Source organism: Neovison vison, chromosome 2 (assembly GCF_020171115.1).
Source record: "Neovison vison isolate M4711 chromosome 2, ASM_NN_V1, whole genome shotgun sequence".
Lineage (NCBI taxonomy): Eukaryota > Metazoa > Chordata > Mammalia > Carnivora > Mustelidae > Neogale > Neogale vison.
In genome coordinates, this window is record NC_058092.1 from 79,155,142 (window position 1) to 79,182,979 (window position 27,838).

The following is a 27,838-nucleotide window of genomic DNA, read 5'->3' on the forward strand; positions in this document are numbered from 1 at the left end:
CAAGTGGCGGTTAGGTTATGAAGGAGAAATACAGGGAACCAAATTACATAGGGTTTTAGAAGCCACTGAAAGGATGTGGACATTTGCCTTTATGTGAGATGTGAAAACTTTCAACAAGCTAGCCCCCTCAAGGTTCTGGAAACCTTATTTCCAAAATTCCTTAGAGATTTACACTATCCCTAAGCCCTCCCAACTTGAAAGTATATAATGCACCACTCCTCATGACCCCAGTGCAACTCTTTCTGCCCATGGGTCCCGTTCCTGTGTTTTAATAAAACCATCTTTTGCACCAAAGACATCTCAAGAATTCTTTCCTGGCTGTTGGCTTTGAACCCAGTTATTTTTCCTGCATTATTCATGGGGCACGCTGCCACCTCCCTGTGCTTCCTTCCTAACTGTCTATTCCCCATACAGCGTGGAGCTGCCAGAGTGATCCTTTCAAAGCATGAATTAGATCATTTCACTCTACTGCTCAAAATACTCTAGTGGCTTCTCATATCCTCAGTAAAAGCCTAAATCCTTACAAGATCCTACATTACATGACCCCTTACTACTTCTCTAACCTCTTCTCCTCCCACTATCTTCACGTTTGCATTCTGCCCCTACCACCCCTCATTCTAGTCACAGTGGGAATGAATAAATTTTTTTGTCTTATAAGAAATTATTCTTTTCGGAACATATAAAAAAAAGTTTCATTCTCTTCCTCCTCTGCAATAGTACTGATATGGGAACTGACAGTATGTTTTAAAAAGTTGAAGTAATTGAATAAAAGCCCAAAAAGAAAAAAAATCAGTGGCCCATTCTCAAAAAGACGGAAACAATGGTCGTAAAATGAAAAAGTGTGACACCAAGTAAAATATAAATATGAAGAACAATCACCTAGTTGTTTTATAGCCACTCATTTCTTTTAGAATCTGGGCCCTTGAATCTCACATAAATTGCACTACTACATACTTTCTCCATGACGCTGACTTAACAAGAATCCATACCTTTTGCAAAGGTCTAATGGGGACAAAAATATACCTAATTTTATAGGAGTATTAAAATATACAAAAAGCAGGCACCTAGATGGCTCAGTTGGTTAAGAAACTGCCTTCGGCTCAGGTCATGATCCTGGAGTCCTGGGATCGAGCCCCACATCGGGCTCCCTGCTCAGTGGGGAGTCTGCTTCTCCCTCTGACCTCTCCCCTCTCATGTGCTCTCTCTCCCTCTGCCACCCCTCCCCAGCTCTAAATAAACAAACAAATGAACCTAAAAAAAAAAAAAAAAACAAACACACACACACACACACAGCATATATCCAGCAATTTTTTTTAAGATTTTATTTATTTATTTGACAGACAGAGTTCACAAGTAGGCAGAGAGGCAGGCAGAGAGAGGGGAAGGGAAGCAGGCTCCTCATGGAAAAGAAAGCCCAATGCAGGGCTCAATCCCAGGACCCTGAGATCACAACCTGAGCTGAAGGCAGAGGCTTTAACCCACTGAGCCATCCAGGTGCCCCCACTTTTAGCTATTTTAAAACAACATGTACTGGGCGCCTGGGTGACTCAGTGGGTTAATCCTCTGCCTTCGGCTCGGGTCATGATCTCGGGGTCCTGGGATCGAGTCCCACATCGGGCTCTCTGCGCAGCAGGGAGTCTGCTTCCTCCTCTCTCTCTGCCTGCCTCTCTGCCTACTTGTGATCTCTCTCTCTGTTACAGGAAGAAATAAAAAATCTTTAAAAATAAAATAAAATAAAACAACATGTACTAATTATGCTAACTTTGCAAAAAAATTTTTCTCAGACTCCAAGTTGTGTTGCCAAGCTGTTAGAGGCAATACAGCAAAGGGTATAACAGAATAAGCTTCAGAAACAAAGACGGGGTACTTTTGAATCTGGCTGAACCATGCTTTCTAGCTTATAACCCTGGGCTAGAAAATTATTACTGTGGTAATGTATTAGCTGCCACTGACAATACTAGCTAAGTAAATTCATCACTAAATAAAAGTACCACTACCAGCCTACAGTATCCTGAAGGAAAATGTGATTGCTCCTGAGGATTCCTACAGAGCTAGGTCTGCTGTTATGAGAGTCCTAACTCAGGTATGGTAAAGCTGCTCTTTAAATCCTCAATAGAAATGACTACAGAAAGATTATTTTGGAGCTAATATAAAAGTAAAAGGCATAGAATTATGAAAAAAAAATCACTGGACTGATAATAGAAATGCTTGAGTTCAATAGTAAAAATCCCACCAATATTAATCAATCACAAATTAGGAAAAATCACAATTGTACAAAACCTTTATACCTCAATATTAACAAATCTAGTTTTGTTTTTATTATTTACAATCCAATGTCACCTAGAAATGGACATCTGACGTCAGTGTCTCTAACATCAGGTTTTTTTACTCAGAAAAGTAATGTGACAATTACAGAGCTTTAAAACTCAGGCAGAACTGTTGGGAAATTGAAGAAAGTATAAGGGAAGAGTTTCAGATTCCTATTCTGCTTTTATCTACCAAGAAAAGTGATCTTGGGCAAGTCCCTGAACTTTTATTGCATGTCTACTATGTGGCAAACATCATAATAGGTTTTTATATTTATTATCTCAGAAGACCTCACAATGAATCTTAAAGTAGATAGTATTACCTAATTAAAGCTCAGAAAGAGATTAAATAATCTAGTCCACATTCAAAGAATTCAGGGCAGTACTGAGATGCAAAACCAGCACGTGTATATATATATATACATGACTTAAATCAAGCTATCTCCAAGGTTTCTCTTCAGATTACATTTTAGTGTGAGAATAATACAGATATGATGGACTTGAGAAAAAAATTTCAACAAAGGTGAAAAGAAAACACTACTTGCCATTTCCCTTCAAAGATATAAACTGATGACCCTGCCCCTGACTCTGAAAACATCCCACCCAAACCCACTCCAAAATTATTCGCCTGTAATGGAAATATAGGTTATATCTCTGAGACAGTAAGAGTAACTGAGGACCTCTATTTTAGAGCCTATAACAAGATAGGCATAACAAACTCTCAACTCTGTGACAACCAAAATTTCTGTGTAAATCTGCAAAGATGTATGATACTAATAAGATTTTTATACCAACACTTCAGTCATGTCCTCCTTGGTTCGGAAAAGATGAGTTTTTATTAAATATTGACAGATAAGTTAAGATTTAAAAGTAATACAGGCTTTAGTGGAATATTATGGTCCAAATGTAGATACCAAGAAGCTGAAATTTTGTTTAGTAGCAAGATATTATTGTTTATATGTTATTTTCAACTCTTAATATTTTAAATGGCAAACTAAATACCCTATTTAAATTATGCCTAGGGAAAAACTCCCACTATCTAATGCTAAATAAAAACAAGGATGATTTTTAAATTCTCCAATCCAACTTCAATAAAGAACTTAATCAGACATTTAATACTTGTTCTAACTTACCTGCATAAGCAACAATCCAACTATAAAAGCGCTTCCTTGACAGTAACCAACCTCACGATCCACTAACGAATAGGCCTAAAAAGTAAAAAATGTTCAGAATACTTTAACATATCTTCCTTCTCTAAAAACCAAAAAATCATGAAATAGTGGAGTAAAGACCATTTTTCTTAGAAAAGCTTTTGCTTGCTGTTATACAGGTTATCCTACAATTGTTTATAAAGTAGAAGATTTGTTATATAAATTTATAAATATTATATTAAATATATTTAATTAAATATTTAAATATTTATTAAATAGATAATAGTAAAAATTAAATATTTATATTTAATTAAATATTAAATATTTATAAAATATTACATAAATATATAAATGTAAAAGTGAATGGTTACATAAAATTTTCTTTTGACAGTTTCCCAATTAGAAATCGACAGCTCCTAAGGACAAGAAAATAAAGGAATTTGTACTCAGTGAAGTAACAAAGTTTAAAAAATGTTTATCTGAGATAAAACCAGAGTAAAATTATGGTAAAGCACTGGAAAAACTGAAATGGTTTAAGAAAAAATTAGTATTTTGCAGAGGTAGTTGAAAGGGAAAGGATTTTGAGAAGAAAAAAGGCAATATTGAAAGAAATAATTACAATGGCAAACATTTTTAAGGGCTAAGAAATTTTAACAGTGCTGGCCATAGTAAGCAGAAAATTTTGTTCTGGATTGTAAAACTCACAGAAGATAAAGTATCTATTTTCACAGATGATCTTTCTATGGTGTATAGTGATTTACAGGTTATTTGATTTCAACCAACTAGTACTAAGTAAAGTGATGGATTTTCTAAGTTCTCCAAGCTAGACAGTAATGTAGCATCAAAAATAAAGCAGAAATTAGGCTAACAACAAATTTTTGCAAAAGAAACTCATTATTGTGATGAAGGTTCATGCTTCATTATATGTATAATTTCAATCTTCTGAGAATTCATTTCAAAAAATGAATAAATAGAACTTACCTTCATTACATTAAATAAAACCTCCTGTCCAAGGCTATCTTTTTCCTTAAAAAAGTTGTGTTCAGGATAAGTTCTAGCAATGTCCCTTCTGATCAATTTTTCACATGGTGAGGTCATTTTTAGGAGTTCTGAATACTGATCCTTAATTGGCATACTTTGTGCACTGCATAAAAGTTGCCAAACTATTGCTCTAAAGTGGTGGGGTATCCCTTTACGAACAAGCTCCTAAAAATAAAAAAGTAAAATAAAAATTTTTAAATGAACCATTTAAGTCTCCTACCTTAAAAGCCAAAGAAGATTTATGAGAGGTTGGAATGGGGTGGAACACTTTATCAAATTTATAATTCAAAAAGCTACTCTTAAGACTAAAGAACCTTTTACCCAAGGAAAAGACTTGGCCCTTGGGTGTGTCCTATTCTGGTCAGAGAGTTACAATCCCATGGATAAATTCTTGACATTTCTCCTAAAGTTTGGCCTCTAAAGCTATTAAGAAAGTAACTGATAATCTGCAGAGCTGTGAATGAAAGCACAATAACCATTACCTTTCAAAGAGGGGTTTTTAGGCAAAAAAAAGTAAAATACCAATAATTCAAAGATGTCAGATGGTACAACTTCATTCCTGAATGTATAAAATGCGAGGATTTAATCTCCAAAATAATTTTCAGTTATATATTTCTACCATTAGGAGGCATCTATAAAAACTGATATCTGTAAGTCAATACTTTAATACAAAAACATATAAAGTAGAGCTCTTTATTACAGCACTTGCGAAGTACTAGAATCTGATTTTTTTTTTTAAATCTTCTATTAATCCATGCCTTGATGCCCGTTTGGAATAAGAGGAAGAACTTCAACAAGGAATATGAATACCTTAACTTGCTTTTCCTTCTTTTTGCGTACATCTTCCCATTCATTAACAATTCTTCCCCAAAGAATCCAAGAATCTTCTTCAAGGTGGCTGAGGTTGCTAGAGGCTGATGAACTTGATACAAGGGAGGAGCCACTGTTTCTTCTTGACCCATTTACAGATCTTAAAGACTTACTATCCGTCTCTAATAATCTAAAACATAATTAAAAACTGCTCAAGATCTAATTTCACAGTGACACTAGATGAAGCAATGATGATACTTAGAGCTTCACTATAGCCATGGTTTTAGAATATGCATAATTTCAATAATATCTGATTGGTATCAATAAAATTACTGCTACATTTTTTTTCATCTAAGCATAGCAATTTCAAAAAAATTTTAAAGACTATTTATTTGAGAGACAGAGAGAGAGAGCGGGGTGAGGCCACAAGGTAGGGAGAGGAAGGACATAAGACTCTTTTTTTTTTTTTTTTTAGGATTTTATTTATTTATTTGACAGACAGAGATCACAAGTAGGCAGAGGCAGGCAGAGAGAGAAGGGAAGCAGGCTCCCTGCTGAACAGAGAGCCCGATGTGGGGCTTGATTCCAGGACCCTGGGATCATGCCCTGAGCCGAAGGCAGAGGCTCTAACCCACTGAGCCACCCAGGTTCCCCAGGACGTAAGACTCTCTTGAGCTGACTCTACACTCTCACTGAGCACAGAGACTGACATGAGGCTTGATCTCACATCCCTGAAATCATGAGCTGAGCCAAAACCAACAGTTGGATGCATAAAGGACTGAGTCACCAGATGCCCCACAATTTCAGAACTTTATAGTAAATTATGTTAAATATTTTAGTGCTATTAGTCCCATCATAATTTCCCTTCATCTCCACTAAAAATACAAATTAAAAGAAATCTGGTAAGAAAAATAGTTGGGGAAAGGGGCTTCAGGAAAAAAGAAACTACAGTTGGAACAGGTATAAAAATTCTATGAAAGAACTAATTCTAACATGTTTAGAATATGTCCTGGGCTAGAAAAAAGCAAGGCAGAGCCATACAAACCATACAAATCCCTTCTCTCTTTTTATTTTTCTCAACCCATATATAAATCTGCCTAAACAAAGTGTTTTGTTTGGCCATGCAGTGTTTGTATTAATTATTATTATTATTATTATTAATTGTTAATTATTAATAATATTAAAATTAGAAGCTTTCACTTATTTGTTTATATACATATATATTTATATTTATTTACAATTCTGGGGATTCTCCTGAAAAATAAAAAGGGCAAAACCAGACCCATATTTCTGCATAGGAACAACAAGGTATAGCAAAGTAAGAGCTTCTTCTTTTAGATGGAAGACTTTAATCCACTCCATCTCCACAATCCCTGCTCTCTCTCAAAAACTCAGGCCTCTAACAGCTGTTATTTATCACTGGGTTCACACTCTCAAACTAAGACTTCTTCACTCTTAAGGTCCTATCACCTTTGTGTTTTCTTATCTGCTGAAAGATGAATTAAGATAATTTCGGAGACCAATTTCATGACTCACCACAACATCAAACCCATTATTTCTTTCATAAAGAAACAGTCTATAAAGAAAGGTTAGAAAATGTGGCTCCATCACTATAAAGATGTAAATTACATGTCATTCAAATAAGGGTCCTAAAAGATCTATTTGTTTTTAACACGCCTACTATTTACTTCCAGTAATTTCTTCAGAAAGTCATCTGCTTAGGATATAAGAAGTGATCCCAGTAGTAATTTAAGATAAATAAAAACCAATAAAGAAAAGATACATATGTGCCAAACCCTACTAAACAGACTACAGAAACACCCTTTGTATGGGAGATTTATAACTTACTCATCCTTCTATCCCTGAGAGCATTTAACTTGATTCAAAGTAAATAAATATTGACTGAGTTGAAGTAAAATAAAAATTCCCATATTAAAAAAAAACTTCAAATCCCAAATATGTCATATTCAATAATACAACATAGTAACACAAACTGAACAAATTCTAACCTTATTGATGGGATAATTTAATAGTTAGAATCAAGTATTTTTATTCCTTTTTGCTAAGTACAGTGATGAAACAACTCAGGAAGACTCCTAAACTGGTTGCCACGTAGTTTCAATATAATTGAAATATTCTGACACGGTAGCAGAGGGTGCGTACTACCTGAAAATGTCAACAATTTCCAAAGACTTCAGGCCAGCAACTGGGAAAATGGTAATACTGCATTACTCATAGGTCCTTGGACTACTGAGAAGTCTATTCAAAACATACTGGCTTTCCTCTTTCCAGAGGAAATGGGTTCACGGCCTTGCACAGATTTATTGCAAAAAAAAGACACTTCCTTTCCATCCCATCGTAATTTCCATATGACTAATACAAGAAGAAATGTATCAGATTCAAGGAAAAGAATACTGGCCCAGCAGGAATATTGTATGCTACAATCAAAGGCATTATCCACAGGTCTGCCTGGCTTCCTGGACATTTTTTAACCTGCCACTGCTATACAGTAATTCACAAGCCCAAATATATTCATCTCTCAGAATGCTGCCAAACTAAGACATCAGAGGTTGGATCTTCACTGCCTGGAGAATACATAACCCTCAGTCTAAGTAAGCAACTCCAAGTTTTTGTTAGAGTAGCTCCAGCTCTAAGGACAGCATTCAAAATGGCTATAGCCCCACATTATCTGAGATGGGGGTGCTAAAGCTAATTTTCGGTTAGACTTTACTTCAAGTAGCATCAAAGATAGAGAAAGACTAGGTTTGGCTGCTTCCAGAAGCTTAGAAGACTTGGCAGAGAAAAAGCATTTCCAGTTCCTAATGTACAGAACTCATGACTAAACTGAGAACAAGGAAATATGCCAACAGAGTTTTATTTTGGGGGGTAGATTACTTCACCATATCTTTGCTACTGAAAACTGAACCTTATTCTTACCAGGGGTCACCTATCTAAGGAAAACCGCAGAGTGTGTACTTCATGATGGGCTTATGAGAAAAAAAGGAGTAGCTTGTGTGTGGCAGCGTACACTTGATGAACATCAAAGAAAACGCCTCTCACAATAACACTATGACTGAAAAATACAGTAGAGGAGAAGGAAAACAATGGGTTATCCTTTGGGTATTTGAGAGTATGAAGTACTTGGGGGACATCAGTATAGGTAAGAAGCACAGCAATGGAAAAGACAAGCGTGAACCTGAGAAGAGAGGTGAAGCCTACAAATGGAAATCTGGCAATTACTGTAGGGTCCCACCCCCTGCCTTTATCTGCAGCTTCACTTTCCTGCAGCTTCAGTTACCCACGATCAACTGGGGTCCATTAGCAGATGATTCTCCTGAGATATGGTCAGAAGGTCAACACTGACCTAATGCTATGTCACAATGCCTAGGTCACTCACCTCACTTCATCAGTAGGCATCTTACCATCTCACAGCACAAAAGTACATTAAGATTATTTTGAGGGAAACCTTATTCACACAACTTTTATTACACTATATTGCTGTAATTGTTCTACTGTATTATTAGTTATTGTTGCTAATCTCTTACTGTGCCCAATTTATAAATTAAACTTTATCACAGGTATGTATGTATAGAAAAAACAGTATATACATAGTTCAGTACTATCTGCGGTCGCCGACATCCACTGCCATTCTTGGAAATGTATCCTCCACAGACAATGGGGAACCTCCCCACTTGCGAAGAGTTGATAGTAAACTTTGTTAATTCCCTTTTGTACTCAGCATAATACTTTCCTATGGATAACAGTACTAAAAGATCAGGATACAACAGCAACAGGTCATCATACCATTTGGAAATGTGTAAATTGCTAAGATAATTTACAAAGACCCAAGGAAAGATCTAAGAAAAGCTAAGGTAAAAAATTGCTATATAAGAAAAACACTTGGAAAGCTAAACACACTGGCACTTACTGCAGGGGAATCAGCTTTCCAAACATGGGATTCAAATATCTCTTGTAATGTTACATCAAAGAAACAGGATATGAATGTACTGGGAGAAAAACAGCAACTAGCAAGCTAAAAGAACAGCAGATCAGCAGCAACAAAATACTTGCCTGACTCACAGGGTAGTCATACCCTTTCACATCAACATCATCAAGCACAAATTCAAGTCTCAGAGGAAGAAAAACAAAAAGGGGAGAATTAAGAGAGAGCACAAGGAATTAGCACAGGAAACAATTCAGAGACAACTCTCAGTGGGGTGCCTACATGACAGGGATCTCTCTAGTTCTGAAAGCATGAGGGTTTTTCTTTTGCTTCTGTTTCTTTAAGAAGAGGTCTCAGAGAAGGCAAACACTGGAGACTTGCACCTCCCTCCCAAATATCCTCACCAGAAATTGATGGTTTGGGGATTACTTTTATGTAGACATTCCAGACAGACAAGCATAGCAGATTTAACTTCTAATATATCTTAATTTAAGAACACCATGTGAAGCTAAGATAGCTGCAACAGAAAATGTAGTTCAATAAATTCTCTTAATTACATCATCAAATTCCTTAGGAATTCAGACAACTGATACAAAATGCAAAACAACCCTCAATGAAAAGAAAAAGAATAAAGAATTTGTGTGAAGATCTTAAAGGCCTCTCCTATGATTGAAAATATATGAACTTTTTAATACAGCGACTTGGAAAGATCAATTTTGCTTCCAAGCTTTTTAATTCCTTAATATTCTTGGTTGTGTTATAGAGAGTATCCTCAGGAAAACAAAATAATGCTTTAGTAGTAAAATAATAAACATAAGATGAAACTTAGATCATCTAGATCAGCCCTGCCCAACAGAAATGTACTGCAAGGGGCGCCTGGGTGGCTCAGTGGGTTAAGCCGCTGCCTTTGGCTCAAGTCATGATCTCAGGGTCCTGGGATGGAGGCCCGCATCGGGCTCTCTGCTCAGCAGGGAGCCTGCTTCCCTCTCTCTCTCTCTGCCTGCCTCTCCGTCAAATAAATAAATAAAATCTTTAAAAAAAAAAAAAAAAAGAAAGAAATGTACTGCATTTTCTTATATCAGTTTAAATGTTCTATAAGCCACATATAAAGTATGAAAAAAGTGTAGTTAATTTTAATAATTTTACCAAATATAGCCAAAATACCATTTTAGCATGCAATAAAAATTTAATTAACGAGATATTCTTTTTCTCACATCAACTCTTCAAAATCTGGTATACATTTTACTTTTCTAGCACATAACAATTCAGACCAGCCACATTTCAGGTGCTCAGCTGCCACATCTGGCTTATGGCTACCAACCAGACAGTACAGATCCAGATGTTGGTAGGATAAAGATATATAAATTAAGATTTCAAAGATTCCTGCTTACTATATTTAAATGTACATAAAATACATTTACTTTAGTTTAAAACAACACTTATCCATTTCCTTAATCTCATATCCTCACCTCCAAAAATCTGTTAAAAAGCAAAGAACGTAAAAAGAAATAAACATGGTTACAATGCCAAACTTTTAAACCACACAAATAATGGCCCGTTAAAAATTTAAATTAGCCTGTGAAGTGTGTAAACCTGGCGATTCACAGACCAGTACCCCAGGGGTTAATAATACATTATATGTTTACAAAAAAGTTATTAAAAATTTTTTTTTATTTTTAAATTAGCAACATTTCCCCTCCTTAATTAAAATGCACTGCTATCACACTTGAAACTTACCTTCCTAAATTCATCTCTGCCAAAGACTTCGTATTTTTAAAATGAAAAACAGATTTAACACATAGGAAAAAAATAGGTATCCCGTTTCAACTTTAAGGCTATCAATTATTAACTTTCATCAAACAAGATCTTTGATATTATACTGAACCATTTCTTCACATCCTTCTGGTGTTGCCACATGCACTGATATTTTAAAAGTTATAACTGCAGTAAAACTATGAGAAAGAAAAACAGTTGGTTTGAGTTTTGAAATTTTCATGTTTCTTAAATCATCATTTTCTAAAATACTGCCATTTTTATACTTTCTGAAATTAAAGAGTTAAGTAACAGAACCAGAGATTCATCTATATCTGGAGAAAAGAACAAAAAAATCCTAAATAAAAGTGTTTTCCTTATATCCCTTGTTACAAGTAGTAATTGAGTCTCATAATTTTTTTTAAAGATTTTATTTATTTATTTGACAGACAAAGATCACAAGTAGGCAGAGAGGCAGGCAGAGAGAGAGGAGGAAGCAGGCTCCATGGCTGAGCAGAGAGCCCGATGACAGGCTCGATCCCAGGACCCCGAGATCATGACCTGAGCCGAGCCGAAGGCAGAGGCTTTAACCCACTGAGCCACCCAGGTGCCCTGAGTCTCATAATTTTTACTTTAGTTATGTAACTTGCATATCTACATCATAAACCACAGAAGTAGTCAGAGAAAATATAAGTTATTATTTTTATAATCTGTCCTTGGACTTAATAGGTTGGCCAACAGGGGGAGGAAAAGCTGGACCTAGTGTTTGCCATTTTATTTTTTGTTAGAGTCAGAGATATGTTTTTCCACCAGGATTGTTCTAAAGCAAAAACAAGATGTCATTACATTCAAACATTCTCTACACATAAATTTTTCCCATGGATTTTGAGTTTTAATGCAGGAAAAAAAAAAAAAGAGAAAAAACCTGAAAGCCTCAAAATGTGAACTTGAAAAGAGTACAAATTTTGAGTAATCCACCCAAGAACAAGGGTGACAACCTTCTGCTCCTTTTATTTCTTCAAATTTACTTGTCAAAACCTCTTTTCTAAGCATCTTTTTTTTTTTTTAAAGATTTTATTTGACAGACAGAGATCATGAGCAGGCAGAGAGGCAGGCAGAGAGAGGAAGGGAAGAAGGCTCCCTGCCAAGCAGAGAGCCCAATGAGGGGCTTGATCCCAGGACCCTGGGATCATGACCTGAGCCAAAAGCAGAGGCTTTAACCCACTGAGCCACCCAGATACCCCTTTTCTAAGCATCTTCAAACTCTAGTAATTATTCTTTCGATATTAACATATACACAAGGCACATCTGGTATTCCCAAATAAACTATGAATTACTTGGAAAAAAGTTCATCTATATCCATACTTCAGTCACAATAATTTTTAATATGGTGATTTATATATTTTAGTTGTACAATAATTACTGATCACAACCATAAAAATAAATTCAACTCTGGTCACTTAAAACTCAGCAACAAAAATTATCTTTTTGCAAACTATTTTTCCATGTAAAACCAATTCAAAACTTACAAATACTTCATTCCCTTTAGCACCATCTGTAAGTGCTTATTAGGCCATTAAAATTGACTGTGACTATATTTCTGTACGTTTGAAATTTAAGTACTTAAGACATACAAATAACACTTAGTTCCAGCTTCTAGAGATAAGCCACAATGTGAGAGATGAAAAACACACTGGATGGGATTAATGGCAAATTAGACATGGCAGAAAGCGGTATTAGTGAACTTGAATACACAGCAATAGAAACTTTCCCAAAAAATGAACAATTCTCACTGAGCTGTGGAACTTAGTATTTGTGCAATTAGAATCTCTGAAGAGGAGGAAAGCAACAAAAACATTTGAAGAAAAAAATGGTCAAAAGTTTCCAAATTTGAAGAAAACTATAAATTTACAAGAAGTTCAACAAAACTACAATACAAGAAACAAGAAGAAAAGTACAGGAGCACCTGGGTTGCTCAGTCGGTTGAGTATCCAACTCTCGGTTTTGGCTCAGGTCATGATCTCAGGGTCCTGGGACTAAGCCCTGCTTTGGGCTCCCTGCTCAGTGGGCAGTCTTCTTGTCTCCCTCTCCCTCTGCTCCCTCCCTCTCCCACACGCTCTCTCATAACTTAATTTTTTTAAAAAGCACAATAAGGCACCTCAGAATTAAACTGCATGACCCAGAGATAAAGAAAAAAGAAACTCTTAAAAAGAGATGGAGGGGGAAAAGATACACAGGAACAAAAATAAGGAAAGGATCAGATTTTCCAGTGAAAACAATGCAAGACAGAAATCAATGAAACATCATTAAAGTACTGTGGGGGGAAAAGAACTGTCAACCGTTACAGAGAAAATATCTTTAAAAATCAAAAGAAAAACAAAACAAAGACTCAAACATGTAATTGCTGTTACATGTAACAGCAATCCTTGTTAGAAGGATTTTCTAAAGTAAGTCCTTCAGACAGAAGGAAAATTTTATCAGTTGGAAATCTAGAGCTAAAGAAAAAACCAAAGAGCTCTAGAGATGGAAACCATATATGCAAATATATGAGACTTTTTCTTATTATTTCAATCTCTTTAAAAAGTAATTGGCTTGAAGCAAATATGGTAATATTGCATGGGATTTGCAACATATATAAAAGTAAAATGCTTGACAAAACTAACAAGAAGGACTGGAGAGGAGAAATGGAAATGTACTATTCTAAGTACTTACACAACATGTGAAATACTAGGAGATCCCTTTAAGGCAGACAGTGATAAATTAAAGATATCTACTACTGACCTTAAAGTAACCAGTTAAAAAAAAAAAAGTTATAGCTAATAAATCAAAAAATAAAATAAATAGAATCATTAAAAAATATCCCATTAAGTCAAAAAGTAGAAAGAAAAATCAAAAGGAAACAATATAAAACAAAATGATGGATATAAACATAAGCCTATCAATAGTCACATTAAATAAAAATGACCTATTTTCCTCAAAATCTAGAAAGCACTATGTTACATGAAGGAGCCAGTCACAAAAGACCACCTATTGAATGATTCCATAATGAAATGTCCAGAAAAGGTAAACACAGAGATAAAAAGTAGATTAGTAACTACCAGTGTCTGGAGTAAGGTAAAAAGGTGATACTAATGGATACTTTCTTCTGGGGGATGGGGAGGGCGGTGATTAAGGTGTCCTGAAATAGGATAGCAGTAATGGATGCACAACTTTGTAAATACATCCAAAAACTACTATATCTGTACACTTTAAAATGATGGATTTTACAGTGTGTGAATAAATTAAAAATACAGTAACACTCTGATGAAAATACAGTGTCGGGGACCGCCTCCGGCCGGGAAAGTCCCCGCCATTACAAGATGGCGCTTGGCTCACTGCCAGCAAAATATGCTGCAAGTAAACACCGAACTTTCTGGTGAAGCCCACCTGAAGGAGGACATAGTCATTGGCTGTTTCAAATTTAATCAGTATAATAACAGGACTCTCATTGGCTCTCCCCATTGTTTGGCCCCTTATTGGTCACCCTGACACATATAAGCTAAGAAAGTTGTCGAAATAAAGAGACGAAGCATTAACACCATGCCAGGCTGGTTGTCGTTCTTGCGGGCCGAGGGCGACAATACAGGAAAAAAGCAGATGAAATATTAATAATAAAGTCTATATCTTCGGGGCACCTGGTGGCTCAGTGGGTTAAGCCTCTACCTTCAGCCCAGGTCATGATCTCGGGGTCCTGGGATGGAGCCCGGTATCGGGCTCTCTGCTCAGTGGGGAGCCTACTTCCCCCTTTCTCATTGCCTGCCTCTCTGCCTACTTGTGATTTCTGTCAAATAAATAATTTTTATTTTCAAAGTACATATCTTCTTGGATCCATCCCTGCAAGAAGACTGTAATTCCCACTTCACTCCATAATGTCTGGGTATGTGATTTCCTTTGGCCAATAAAATCTAAGCAGAAGTTATGTGGATCACTCCCTAATAGATACTTTGAGGTTTTTCCACTCTATCTCTTTTCCATTTGCTACAAGTCCCATTGTTTGTGGACAGGGATGGGTCATTGGTCCTTGAATGAAGAAGTGTGGAACAAAGATGTACTCAATCTGCAGCTTGAGATGAGCATGAAATATAAGGAAGAAATAAAACTTTGTTGGTGTAATTTTTTAAAAAATAAATTGTCTAAATATTCCAATTAAAAGGCAAAGATTGCTGGTTTATATTTTAAAAAGCAACAACCAACTATGTGCTGCCTCTCAGAAAAACTTGAAGGATAAAGAAAAAAGAGAAGGACAGAAAAATATATAAAATTTTAACACTATTCAAAGGGGGCTACAATGACAATATGAGATAAAGCAGATTTCTTTTTTAAGATTTATTTATCTTTGGGGGGGGATCATACAAATGAAAACATGGGTGGGGTAAGGGGGGAGGAAGAAAGAGAGAGAGGCTCAAGCAGACTCCCTGCTGAGCCTAACACAAGGCTCGATCTCACCACCCCAAGATCACAACCTGAGCCAAAACCAAGACTTGGCCCCTTCCAAATGACTATCCCATCCAGGTGCACCAAGTTTATCTTGGACAATTTCTTTCTTTCTTTTTTTTTTAGGATTTCATGTGAGGAATTTAATTTTTTTTAATTTAAATTCAATTATTTAACATATAGTGTATTACTAGTTTCAGAGGTAGAGGTCAGGGAATCATTAGTCCTATATAATACCCAGTACTCGTTACATCACATGCCCTCCTTGACATCCATCACCCAGTTACTCCATCCCCCAGCCCTTTCTGCTCCAGCAACCTTCAATTTGTTTCCTATTAATAAGAGTCTCTTATGGTTGAACACAGCTGTTGGAAAGATGGCAAAGCAGGAGGACGCTGGCTCACCTCTTGACACATGGCCACCAAGAAACACCTACATTGGCATAAATAACCCAAAAAGCAACCCGAAGACTGGCAGAACACTCTCTCCATAGCCGGATGTGGACAAGAGGCCACAGTGAAGCAGATCCACCCCCTCCGACTGCTCTTGGCAAGATCCCATCGAAGCAGTGATACAGACAATGGTCAACACCACTGCAAATTGAATTCTGCTCCAGGGAGAGGGGAAGATAACCACACACCAGTCTGTGAGCCCAGCACTTGGGAGAGGCAGCTCTTCTGACTGCAGGCCCCACCCACCAACAAAGCTTCTCAGGGAACAATACATGAAAAGTGCTCTACAGTTTGGTGCCACTTAATCTCTAGCAAACATCTGATCTTACTCAACTCAAGCCCAAGGCAGCCCCAGGCCAGCCAACTAACAACACAGGTTCCAGACTCTGCCCACAATAGGCAGAGAGCCATCAAAGACAGGACTGAAAGCAAACAGAGGTCCACCACAACGGTAGGACACCCCTGTAGCAATTACACAGGAGACACCTCTGAATCACCATTTTCTGGTGAAAAGGAGACACTGTACTGAGGACACTACAGGACCTCTTCTTCATAAAGCCACTACTTTCAAGTATGGGAGACATAGCTGACTTTCCTAACACACAGAAACAGACAGAGCAATAACAAAATGAGGAGACAGAGGAATATGTCCCAAATGAAAGAATGGAACAAAATCATAGCAAGAAAGCTTCACAAAATGGAGATAAGTAATATGTCTGACAGTGAATTTAATTTAAAACAAAATTTATGCTCATAAAGATACTCGCTAGAATTGAGAAAGGAGTGCAGGACATCCATGAGACCCTCCACCAGGAGATGGGATACCTAAAAAGCAACCAATAAGATATACTGAACTCGCTAAATGAAAATAAAAAAGGGCCACCTGGAATAAATAACAAACAAGAGTAAGTAAAAGAACAGATCAAAAACCTGGAGGACAGAGTAATAGAAAGTAATCAAGCAGAGCAGATGGGGCTGGGGTAACACTCAAAATGAGAACAGACCCATGGAACTTGGCGACACTGTCAAGCATAATGGTCACATGATAGGGATCCCAGAAGGAGAGGAGCTAGAAAAGGGGGCAGAAGATTTACTTAAAAAAATAATAGTTGAAAACTTTCTGAATCTGGGGAAAGAAAGAGAAATCCAAATCCAGGAGGCAAAGAGAGGCCCCAACAAAACCAAACCAAAGAGGTCTGCACCAAGACGCAAAGTAAATAAGATGGCCAAAAGTAGTGATAAAGAATTTTAAAAGCAGCAAGAGAAGGGAAAGCAGTTACGTACAAGGGAAACACCATAAGGCTATCAGTGAGTTTTTCAGCATAAACTTCAAAGGCCAGAAGAAAGTGGCATGATATACTCAATGTGCTAAAAGGAAAAAGAATCTATAGCCAAGAATACTCTATCCAGCAAGGCTTTAATTCAGAATAGAAGGAGAGATAGTTTCCCAGAAAAACAAAAGTTAAAAGCAAAACCAGCCATATCCCTGTCACACACAATGCCATCAGCCTATGGGTCTCGAATTCACAGTTCAGCTGCCCTCCTGCCCAAGTCAGCATGCACGGCCTACCAGCTGCTCAATGCCAAGTCAACATGCCTTCACTTCATATTGACAAGGACACAAACTGACACTCTTCCTCTCAGATTCCAGTCCCTGTATTCAAGTCTGTGCACGAAAGTGGACATAATTTTAACAGCAGAATGAAGCAACCCAAATAGTGACACTAATTCTGTGGAATGTATAATGAAGAAAAGGTGTGAGCTAGGCTGAAACCATATCCAACAAACACATCAAAGGACAATACATACAACATGATTCTGGTTAATAAAAGAAAGAAACACAGGAAAAATAAAACAAGATGAAATCAGAGAGGAAGACACCCCATAAGGACTCTTAATCAGGAAACAAACGGCGTTTGCTAGAGGGGGAGGATGTGGGGGATCGGTAACTGGGTGATGGGGATTAAGGAGGATATTAGATGGAATGAGCACTGGGTATTACATAAAACTGATAAATCACTGAACTCTACCTCTGAAACTAATAATGTACTATATGTTAATTAACTGAATTTAAATTTTAAAAAAGAGTCCCTGCCAAAAAGAAGAGTCTCTCGTGGTTTGTCTCCCTCTCTTTTTATTTTTTCCTCTCTTCCCCCATGATCCTGTTAAATTCCACATATCACTGAGACCATATGATAATTGTCTTTCTCTGATTAACTTATTTCGCTAAGCATAATACCCTTAAATTCCATCCGTATTGCTGCAAATGGCAAGATTTCATTTTTGTTGATGGCTGTGTAGTACTCGTGTGTGTGTATGTGTGTGTGTGTGTGTACACATACATACATAGATACCACATCTTCTTTATCCATTCATTTGTCGATGGACATTTGGTCTCTTTCCATAGTTTGGCTATTATGGACATTGCTGGTATCAACACTAGAGTGCAGGTCCCCCTTCAGATCACCACATTTGTATCTTTGGGGTAAATCTCTAGTAGTGCAATTGCTGGGTCATAGGGTAGCGCTACTTTCACCTTTTGAGGAACCTCCAAACTGCTTTCCAGCGTGGCTGCACCAGCTTGCATTCCCACCAACAGTGTGAGAGGGTTTTCCTTTCTCTCCACCCTCACCAGTATCCGTGAAGTGTTATCTCATTGTGGTTTTGGTCTGGATTTCCCTGATGCCGAGTGATATTGAACATTTCTTCAAGTGTCTGTTAGCCTATGTCTGTTAGACATAACAAGTGCCTTGTTATGTCTTTTTTATAGAAATGTCTGTTCATGTCTTCTGCCCATTCTTTTGAATGGATTATTTGTTTGGGGGAGGTTCTGAGTTTAAGTTCTTCACAGACTTTGGATACTAGTCCTTTAACTGATATGCCATTTGCAAATATCTTCTCCCATTCCGTCAGTTGTCTTTTGGTTTTGTTGACTGTTTCCTTTGCTGTGCAAAAGGTTTTTACCTTGATGAAGTCCCAACAGTTCATTTTTGCCCTTACTTCCCACCTTTGGTGGTATTTCTAGGAAGAAGTTGCTGAGGCTGAGGTCAAAGAGATTGCTGCCTGTGTTCTTCTCAAGGATTTTGATGGATTCCTGTCTCACATTGAGGTCTTTCATATATTTTTTAGTCTATTTTTGTGTATGCTGTAAAGCAATGATCCAGATTCATTCTACTGCATGTGGCAGTCCAATTTTCCCAACATCATTTATTGAAGAGACTGTCTTTTTTCCACTGGATATTCTTTTCTGCTTTGTCAAAGATTAGTTGACCATAGAGTTGAGGGTTCACTTCTAGGTTCTCTATTCTGTTCCACTGATCTATGTGTCTGTATTTGTGCCAGTACCATGCTGTCTTGATGATTATATCAAGCTCTACTGTAATAGAACTTGAAGTCTGGGATTGTGATGCCACGAATTTTGTTGTTTTGTTTTTTTAATATTCCTTTGGCTATCAGAGGTCTTTTCTGGTTCCATATAAGTTTTAGGATTATTTGTTCCAGCTCTGAGGGGGGAAAGTTGATAGTATTGATAGGGATTGCATTGAATGTATACATTGATCTGGGTAGCATAGACATTTTAACAATATTTGTTCTTCCAATCCATGAGCATGGAAAGTTTTTCCATTTCTTTGTGTCTTCCTCGATTTCTTTCATGAGTGTTCTATAGTTTTCTGAGTACAGATTCTTTGCCTCTTTAGTTAGGTTTATTCCTAGGTATCTTACAGTTTTTGGTCCAATTGTAAACGGGATCAAGTCCTTAATTTCTCTTTCTTCTGTCTCATTTTTAGTGTATAAAAATGCAACTGATTTCTGTGGATTGATTTTATATCCTGCCATGTTGCTCAATTCCTGTGTGAGTTCTAGCAATTTTGGGGTGAAGTCTTTTGGGTTTTCCACATAGTGTACCGTGTCATTTGTGAACAGTGAGAGTTTGACTTCGTCCTTGCCAATTTGGAAGCCTTTTCTTTCTTTTCATTGTTATCTGATTGCCAAGGCTGGGACTTCTGGTAGTATGTTGAGCAACAGTGGTGAAAGAAGACATTCCTGCAGTGTTCCTGACCTTACAGGAAAAGCTCTCAGTTTTTCCCCATTGAGAATGATATTTGCTGTGGGCTTTTTGTATATGGCTTTTATGATATTGAGGTATGTTCCCTTTATCCCTACATCGTGAAGCATTTTAATCAAGAAAGAATGCTGTACTTTGTCAAATGCTTTTTCTGCATCTATTGGGAGGATATGTTTCTTGTCCTTTTCTTCTTTCTTTTATTAATGTAGTGCATCACACTGATTGATTTGCAGATGGTGAATCACCCTTGAAGCCCAGGAATAAATCCCACTTGCTTATGTTAAATAATCCTTTTAATGTACTATAGGGTCCTATTGGCTAGTATCTTGGTGAGAATTTTTGCATCCATGTTCCTCAGGAATATTGGTCTGTAATTCTCCCTTTTGGTGGGGTCTTTGTCCAGTTTTGGGATCAAGGAAATACTGGCCTCACAGAAAGAATATGGAAGTTTCCTTCCATTTCTATTTTTTGAAACAGCTTCAAAAGAACAGGTATTGATTCTACAAAGTTGATTTCTAAGCAAACAATATTACCAGGGATAAAAAAGGCATTTCACAAGAGGGCATAACAAATCCAAATGTTTATATACCTAATAATACAACTTCCAATTATATGAAACAAAGACTAAAGGAATTTAGAGAGAAACAGACAAATCCAGAATTATAGTTGGAGGTTTCAGTACTCCTCTGTCAATACCTGATATCACAAGTAAACAGAAAACAAGCAAAGATATAGTAGACTTAAACATTATCAAACTTATTTGATCAATGTTAACAGAATTACTCCACCAAACAACAGCTGAATGTACCTTCTTCTCAAATTCACATAAAATGTTTAACAAAATAAGACTGTATTCAGGACCATAAAACAAGTCTCAATAAATTTAAACAGCTATTGCTAAAGCAGAGCTTGAAAATAAATGTACAACATCATTTATATTAGAAAAGATAATATAAGGACAGAGACAGTACATAAAATGTCAAAAATCCCAAGACAACTACGGATCAATTCCACCATGAACTTAGATGCAAAAATTCTAAATACAATTTCAGCAGATCAAATCCAACAATATTTTATAAAGACAATGTATCATGACCAAGTGGGTTTATACCAGGAATGCAAAGTTGGTTTAACATTCAAAAATCAATATAATCCATAAAAAAATAAATAAATGTACTTCATTATATTAAACTATAAGAGGAATACCACATGAGCCTTTCAGTAAATGCAAGAAAAGTATTTGACAAAATCCAACACCTATTTCTTTTAGACTCTAAGCAAACAAGGAAGAAAAACAAACTTCCTCAATCTGATAAAAGCCAGCTACAGAAATCTACAGCAGAAATCTACATATTTAATGCTTTATCCCTAAGATCAGGAAAACAACATGGCATACTCACCACTTACACTAAAATTTGTACTTGAGGTGCTAGCCAGTTGCTGTTAAGGCAAGAAAGAGAAACAAAGGCACCCAGATTGTAAAGGAAGAAGTAAAAGTGCCTTATTCACAGATGACAGGCTCATCTACATACAAAAATCTCATGGAACCGAAAAACAACAACATAACCTACCAGGACAAGTTTAGCAAGGCAGCAGGATACATGAGGCAACAGAGATCCAATCAAAATTTCAGCAAGTATTTTTGTGGAAATTAACAACTTGATATAAAATTCACATGGGAATGCTAAGTTCCAGTAATAGTCAAATGGGATAACTATTTGGAGGATTCACACTATCTGATTTCAAAACAAAGTCACAGTAAACAAAACAATAGTGTTTTGGCATTAAGCTAGAAAACAGATCAATGGACTAGAATAAGTCTAGAAATAGGCCTACACATACAGTAACAACTAATTTTTGACCAAAGCTCAAAAGTACCTAAGTGAAGTGAAGGATAGGCTTTTCAACAAATGGTACACGAACAATTAAATATGTATATTCAAAAAATGAATTTTGATCTATACTTTGTTCCATATACAAAACTAACTCAAAATGGATCAGACCTAAACATAAAACTTAAAACTATAAAACTTCTGTAAGAAATTATGAGTCAAACTGTGTGACCTGGAGTGTTCCAAAAGCGTAATCCATAAAAGAACAATTTCAAATTGGACTTCATCAAAATTTAAAACTTACATTCTTCAAAAGATACTATTTAAGAGAATGATAAGCTACAGATAGGGAAAAAATGTTTTAAAGCATATATCTGATAAAAGCATATATCTGATAAAGAACTCATATCCTAGAGGCGCCTGGGTGGCTCAGTGGGTTAAGCCGCTGCCTTCGGCTCAGGTCAGGATCTCAGGGTCCTGGGATCGAGTCCCGCATCGGGCTCTCTCCTCGGCAGGGAGCCTGCTTCCTTCTCTCTCTGCCTGCCTCTCTGCCTACTTGTTATCTCTCTCTCTCTCTCTCTCTCTCTCTCTCTCTCTGTCAAATAAATAAATAAATAAAATCTTAAAAAAAAAAAAAAGAACTCATATCCTAAATATACAAGAACTCTTAAAATACAATGATAAGGGAAAAAAAACAACAACAACAACAAAAGAAAGAAAGCAAATAACCTAATTTTTAATGGGCAAAAATTTCAAACAGAGAAGACACATCAATGGCAAATAAACACATGAAAAGATGCTCAACACCATTAGAAATACAAATTAAAAATACAAGATACCAATAACTGTTAGAATGGCTAAGATTAAAGCCTAACCATACCAAGTATCAGCAAGGATGTAAACAAACTAAAAATTTCATACACTGATGGTGGGAATGTGAGAAAAGTACAGGCCCTTCGGAAACCATTTGACAGTTAAATGTGCACCTATCATATAAACCCGTCATTCCAAATGTAGGTATCTGTCCAGGAGAAATGAAACATACATCTATGTATACAAAGGCTTGTATACATAAATAATGTTCACAGCATTTCATAACAAAAAGTGAATAAATATGATATATCCATAAAAGAGAGCATTACTAAGCAATGAAAAAATGAACTATACATGGACACTACCACATGGATGAATCTCAAAATAATTACTCTGAATAAAATATTCCATTTAAAAAAGTACACACTATATTATTCCATTTCTATAAAATTCTAGAAAATGCAAACTAATCTATAGTAACTGAAAGCCGATTAATGGCTGCCTGGGGATGAGAAAGGGGATAGTGGATACGTTCATTTTCTTGAGTTTGGTGATTATTTCACAGATAAATACATATGTCAAAACCTGTCAAACTGCACACCTTAAATATGTGTACTTTATCATGTCAATTATATATGAAAAAAGCTGTTAGAAGTTGTCTCTGTGTGGCACCTGGGTGGCTCAGTTGGTTAAGTGTCTGCCTTTGGCTCAGGTCATGATCTCAGAGTCTTGGGATCGAGCCCCACATTGGGGTCCCTGCTCAGTAGAGAATCTGCTTCTCCCTCTCCCTCTGTCTGTTGCTCCCCCTGTTGTGCTCTCTCTATTATTAGAAAAAAAAATAAGTAAAAAATCTTAAAAAAAAAAAAAAAGTAGTTGTCTCTGTTATTACCCTTAAAGCCATTGGTAGTGTATATCCTGACTGAACACAAAAGGGCTCTTCCAATAATTCTTTTGTAGCTGATGGCCGAAAGAGCTTCTGATAATAATATAGTGAAGGGCACACAGGATTCATAGTATACATTCTCTGTGTATATATGTATATGTGTGTATACATTCTCTGTGTATATATGTGTATGTACATATATATGTATATATGAAATAGAATAGTTATATATATATAACAATATATGAAATAGAATAGTTGTTTTATATATATTTATATATATGAAATAGAATAGCTGTTTCTGTATTTTTATATATAGATACAGAAAACAGCTATAAAATATATATATAATATATATACAGAAAAATTATATATATTATATAAATATATTTTTAATATATATATACAAAAAACAGCTATTCTATTTCATTCCTTTTAAGAGAGAAGGATACTTTGCCTTCCTTAAATAAATTAAGATATTTCCCACTCTAAACCATAAATTAAGTATCTACCCTAAATTAAATTACTTTACAAATTAACCAAAGGGGACTAGTTTGAGAGTTTAAATCAAAAATGGTAGTTTTAGGGGCACCTGGGTAGCTCAGTTAAGCATCTATTTGCCTTCAGCCAAAGTCATGATTCCAGGGTCCTAGGATCAAGCCCCGTCTCATCAGGCCCCCCTGCTCAGCAAGCGGTCTGCTTCTCTCTCTTCCTCTTCCTTCCTGCTCCCACTCCCCTGGCTTATGCTCTCTCTCTCAAATAAATAAATAAAGTCTAAAAAAAAAAAAGAAAAGAAATGGTAGTTTTATTGCCTTACAAAAATTATAAAATTCAGAAATAATTTAGGGAATTTGCCATCTTAAGAAAAATCTCTAAAGCTATCTGAGCCAGAAGAAAATTTTAGTACTTTAGTTTTAGGACCAACTCCTCCAAAAAAGACTTGAATACTGCTGTTAAGTAATTTTCATAAACAAGGAGCCAAAGACTAGAAAATAAACACTCAATATGAGTACATTTTGATTATGGCATATATATATATATATATATATAAATGGATCGTTGAGCTCATATAACTGCAAAGAAAGAAAAGCCAAGCAACTTCACTCACCTATTTTGTTCCTCCAGTTTAGCCAGGAGTTCTAAGTCGTCTGGACTCAACTGTGAAGGGGAAGTTGGCGAAAGGGCTGGTGTAGATAGTGTGGTAGATGAGGATGTAGTGTGTAATGAGGCAGATGGACTTGCCACCTGACTGGCCATCTGACTGACTGTATGTGATACAGTGTTCTTCACCCATGAGAGAGTAGAACTCAGCTTTTCTGCAACCTTGTCTGTCGCCACCTACGGATAAAAATGAAAGTTGAATATATTTTAGTTTTATTGCATTCATTAGCAAGAACATGATAACCCTGTTAGGTTTTACTTAATAATGACCATCACAATATTTTCTTTGAGGTGATAAAGGTAAAACCTACTTTAGCAACGATTATCCTAACACCTAGCTTTTGGAAAATATTTCAGTTCTGTAACATGAACAAACTAGAACAGTGTTTTCCAAACTCAGGATAAAATCCAACAGGGAGTAATAAAATCAATATGACAGGTTACACCTGCACTTTTAAAAATGAAAAAGAACATAAAAATTGCCTTATGAAATTGTTATTAGCTTTCATGTATGTATTAAAACTATGTACACTACCTGTACATATATTTATGGGTATATTTAGTTGGGATGTAAAATGTATTCTTTAGTCAAAAACATTTAAAAGTGAAGGAATTAGGGACGCCTGGGTGGCGCAGTTGGTTAAACGACTGCCTCCGGCTCAGGGCGTGATCCTGGAGTCCTAGGATCGAGTCCCACATCAGGCTCCCAGCTCCATGGGGAGTCTGCTTCTCCCTCTGACCTTCTCCTCGCTCATGCTCTCTCTCACTGTCTCTCTCTCTCAAATAAATAAAATAAAATCTTAAAAAAAATAAAAATAAAAAAAAAATAAAAAATAAAAGTGAAGGAATTAAAACATGTCCACTGGGTGATGAAAACGGGGAAATACTGTAACATGACCAATAAGTCAATAAAAACTGGGGTTGCTTAGCCTAAATAAGATGTAAGGAGACCGGTGGTACCTGCCTCCAAACAGCCTAAGAGTATTTTTGTAGAAAAGGGACTCTTCCTAGAGGAACAAAATCATGATAAACGGTTGAGTGAGCAGAGTGGGAGAGATGCAAGACAAAATTTTCACATAGAACTATTCTGAAATAGAATGGGATGCCTATGAAGAGTAGACATCCCCACCGATGGCTATAATAAAGCAGCTATTATAAGTACCGAATGACGGAAGCTGAAGAAAATTCCTGTTTTAAATGGGCAACCAGAATTTAAAAAACACTTAAGATCCCTATTTCTAAGATTAACTGAATTACACATATGTCCATAAAGTTACCATAAACTATGCCCATCTCCTAAGCAGATATGTATACAAACATGTATACAAATACAGCTGAAAACAAAATATACATAAATAATATCTGAACACGGCATTATCACTTCACTAATAAAAATATAATAATAGCCTATCAGACACATGAAAAAATGTTCATCATCGCTAGCCCTCAGGGAGATTCAAATTAAAACCACATTGAGATATCACCTTACACCAGTTAGAATGGCCAAAATTAACAAAACGGGAAACAACATGTGTTGGAGGGGATGTGGAGAAAGGGGAACCCTCTTCCTCTGTTGCTGGGAATGCAAATTGGTGTAGCCTCTTTGGAGAGCAGTGTGGAGATTCTTCAAGAAATTAAAAAATAGAACTTCCCTATGACCCTGCAATTGCACTCCTGGGTATTTATCCCAAAGATACAGATGTCGTGAAAAGAAGGGCCATCTGTACCCCAATGTTTATAGCAGCAATGGCCACAGTCGCCAAACTGTGGAAGGAGCCAAGATGTCCTTCAACGGACAAATGGATAAGGAAAATGTGGTCCATATACACTATGGAGTATTATGCCTCCAACAGAAAGGATGAATACCCAACTTTTGTAGCAGCATGGACAGGACTGGAAGAGATTATGCTGAGTGAAATAAGTCAAGCAGAGAGAGTCAATTACCATATGGTTTCACTTATTTGTGGAGCATAACAAATAGCATGGAGGACAAGGGGTGTTAGAGAGGAGAAGGGAGTTGGGGGAAATTGGAAGGGGAGGTGAATTATGAGAGACTATGGACTCTGAAAAACAATCTGAGGGGTCTGAAGTGGCGGGGGGTGGGAGGTTGGGGCACCAGGTGATGGGTATTATAGAGGGCACGGATTGCATGGAGCACTGGGTGTGGTGAAAAAATAATGAATACTGTTATGCTGAAAATAAATAAATTAATTTTTAAAAAATTAAAAAATAATAATAATAATAGCCATATTTGAATACCTATATAAAACTAAACATTCTTAAAATGAGTTTACAAAATAAGGTGTTAATAGGCTTTTTAAGGGACTGTATTTTCTAAAAACTATCAAGAAAAGGGCTCCTTGATTGTGAAGTACTTAGGTATTTAAAGCTAAAAACTTTGACATGCTTTCATGTGTTTTGAAAAGATTTTAAATTTTATGTCACAGGTAAATGGCTAAAGCACTGCAAATTATTTTCGGATTCAGCACAATGTCAGCTAATCTTAATTATATATAGCAATTCATACACACAGAAATTAAAATACCAAGGCATATAATCCCCACTGAGACAATTTCAGCAATCACTATTCTCCTCATGGGTTGCCCAAGGCTTTTTTCCTCACCTCAATACACAAATGACTCTCTATCCCTCTGTCCCCCACTTCCTCCCCTCAAACCAGCAGGATATTTTGATGTAAGGAAAGGATAAAATGGAAAAGGGATTCTAAGGTCAAAGTTAAGCAACTCAATATGAGGCTAGAACTTAAAAATTTGATTACAAGTGCCAAAAGGGCCAGAAGTTTATTAACCTTAGAATACCTCTGATTTTCAGGAACACATTTTAGAATTTACTTCTCTTGGAAACAGTATCATAGAAGGGACAAGGGAACTCTTACTGTTGAGGGAAGAATCCCCAAGAAAGACAAGCAGGATACAGCATGGGGCCCAAGGAAAAGAAGAAATGGGCAGATCATTTAGGCTTCCAGGCAAAAGAAATCCTTGCCAATGCAGAGACCAGCAGCACAGCTCCTCAGGGCAAAAAGCCAGACAGGAACCAAAGAAAGGAGCCATGGTATACCACAAGATAGCCTATTGTGATTTGTTACCCTATTGATCTTTTCTACATAATTACAGCCACAAATTCAATTATCAGGA

The 27,838-nt window shown here is 36.5% G+C and overlaps 1 protein-coding gene across 6 annotated transcripts in view; it reads right to left on the reverse strand.

Moving 5' to 3' along the window:
* Positions 1–27,838, reverse strand: part of EVI5 (ecotropic viral integration site 5) — a 202,971-nt gene that overhangs the window by 139,276 nt on the left and 35,857 nt on the right. For all 6 annotated transcript variants that reach the window (XM_044238685.1, XM_044238684.1, XM_044238686.1 and 3 more), the window contains 4 exons: positions 24,631–24,860; positions 5,309–5,498; positions 4,439–4,663; positions 3,440–3,514 (listed from right to left, as the gene is read on the reverse strand). In XM_044238685.1, coding sequence (XP_044094620.1) covers positions 3,440–3,514; positions 4,439–4,663; positions 5,309–5,498; positions 24,631–24,779 — 639 coding nt within the window. In that variant the 5' untranslated portion in view covers positions 24,780–24,860. The remainder of the gene's footprint in view (positions 1–3,439; positions 3,515–4,438; positions 4,664–5,308; positions 5,499–24,630; positions 24,861–27,838) is intronic.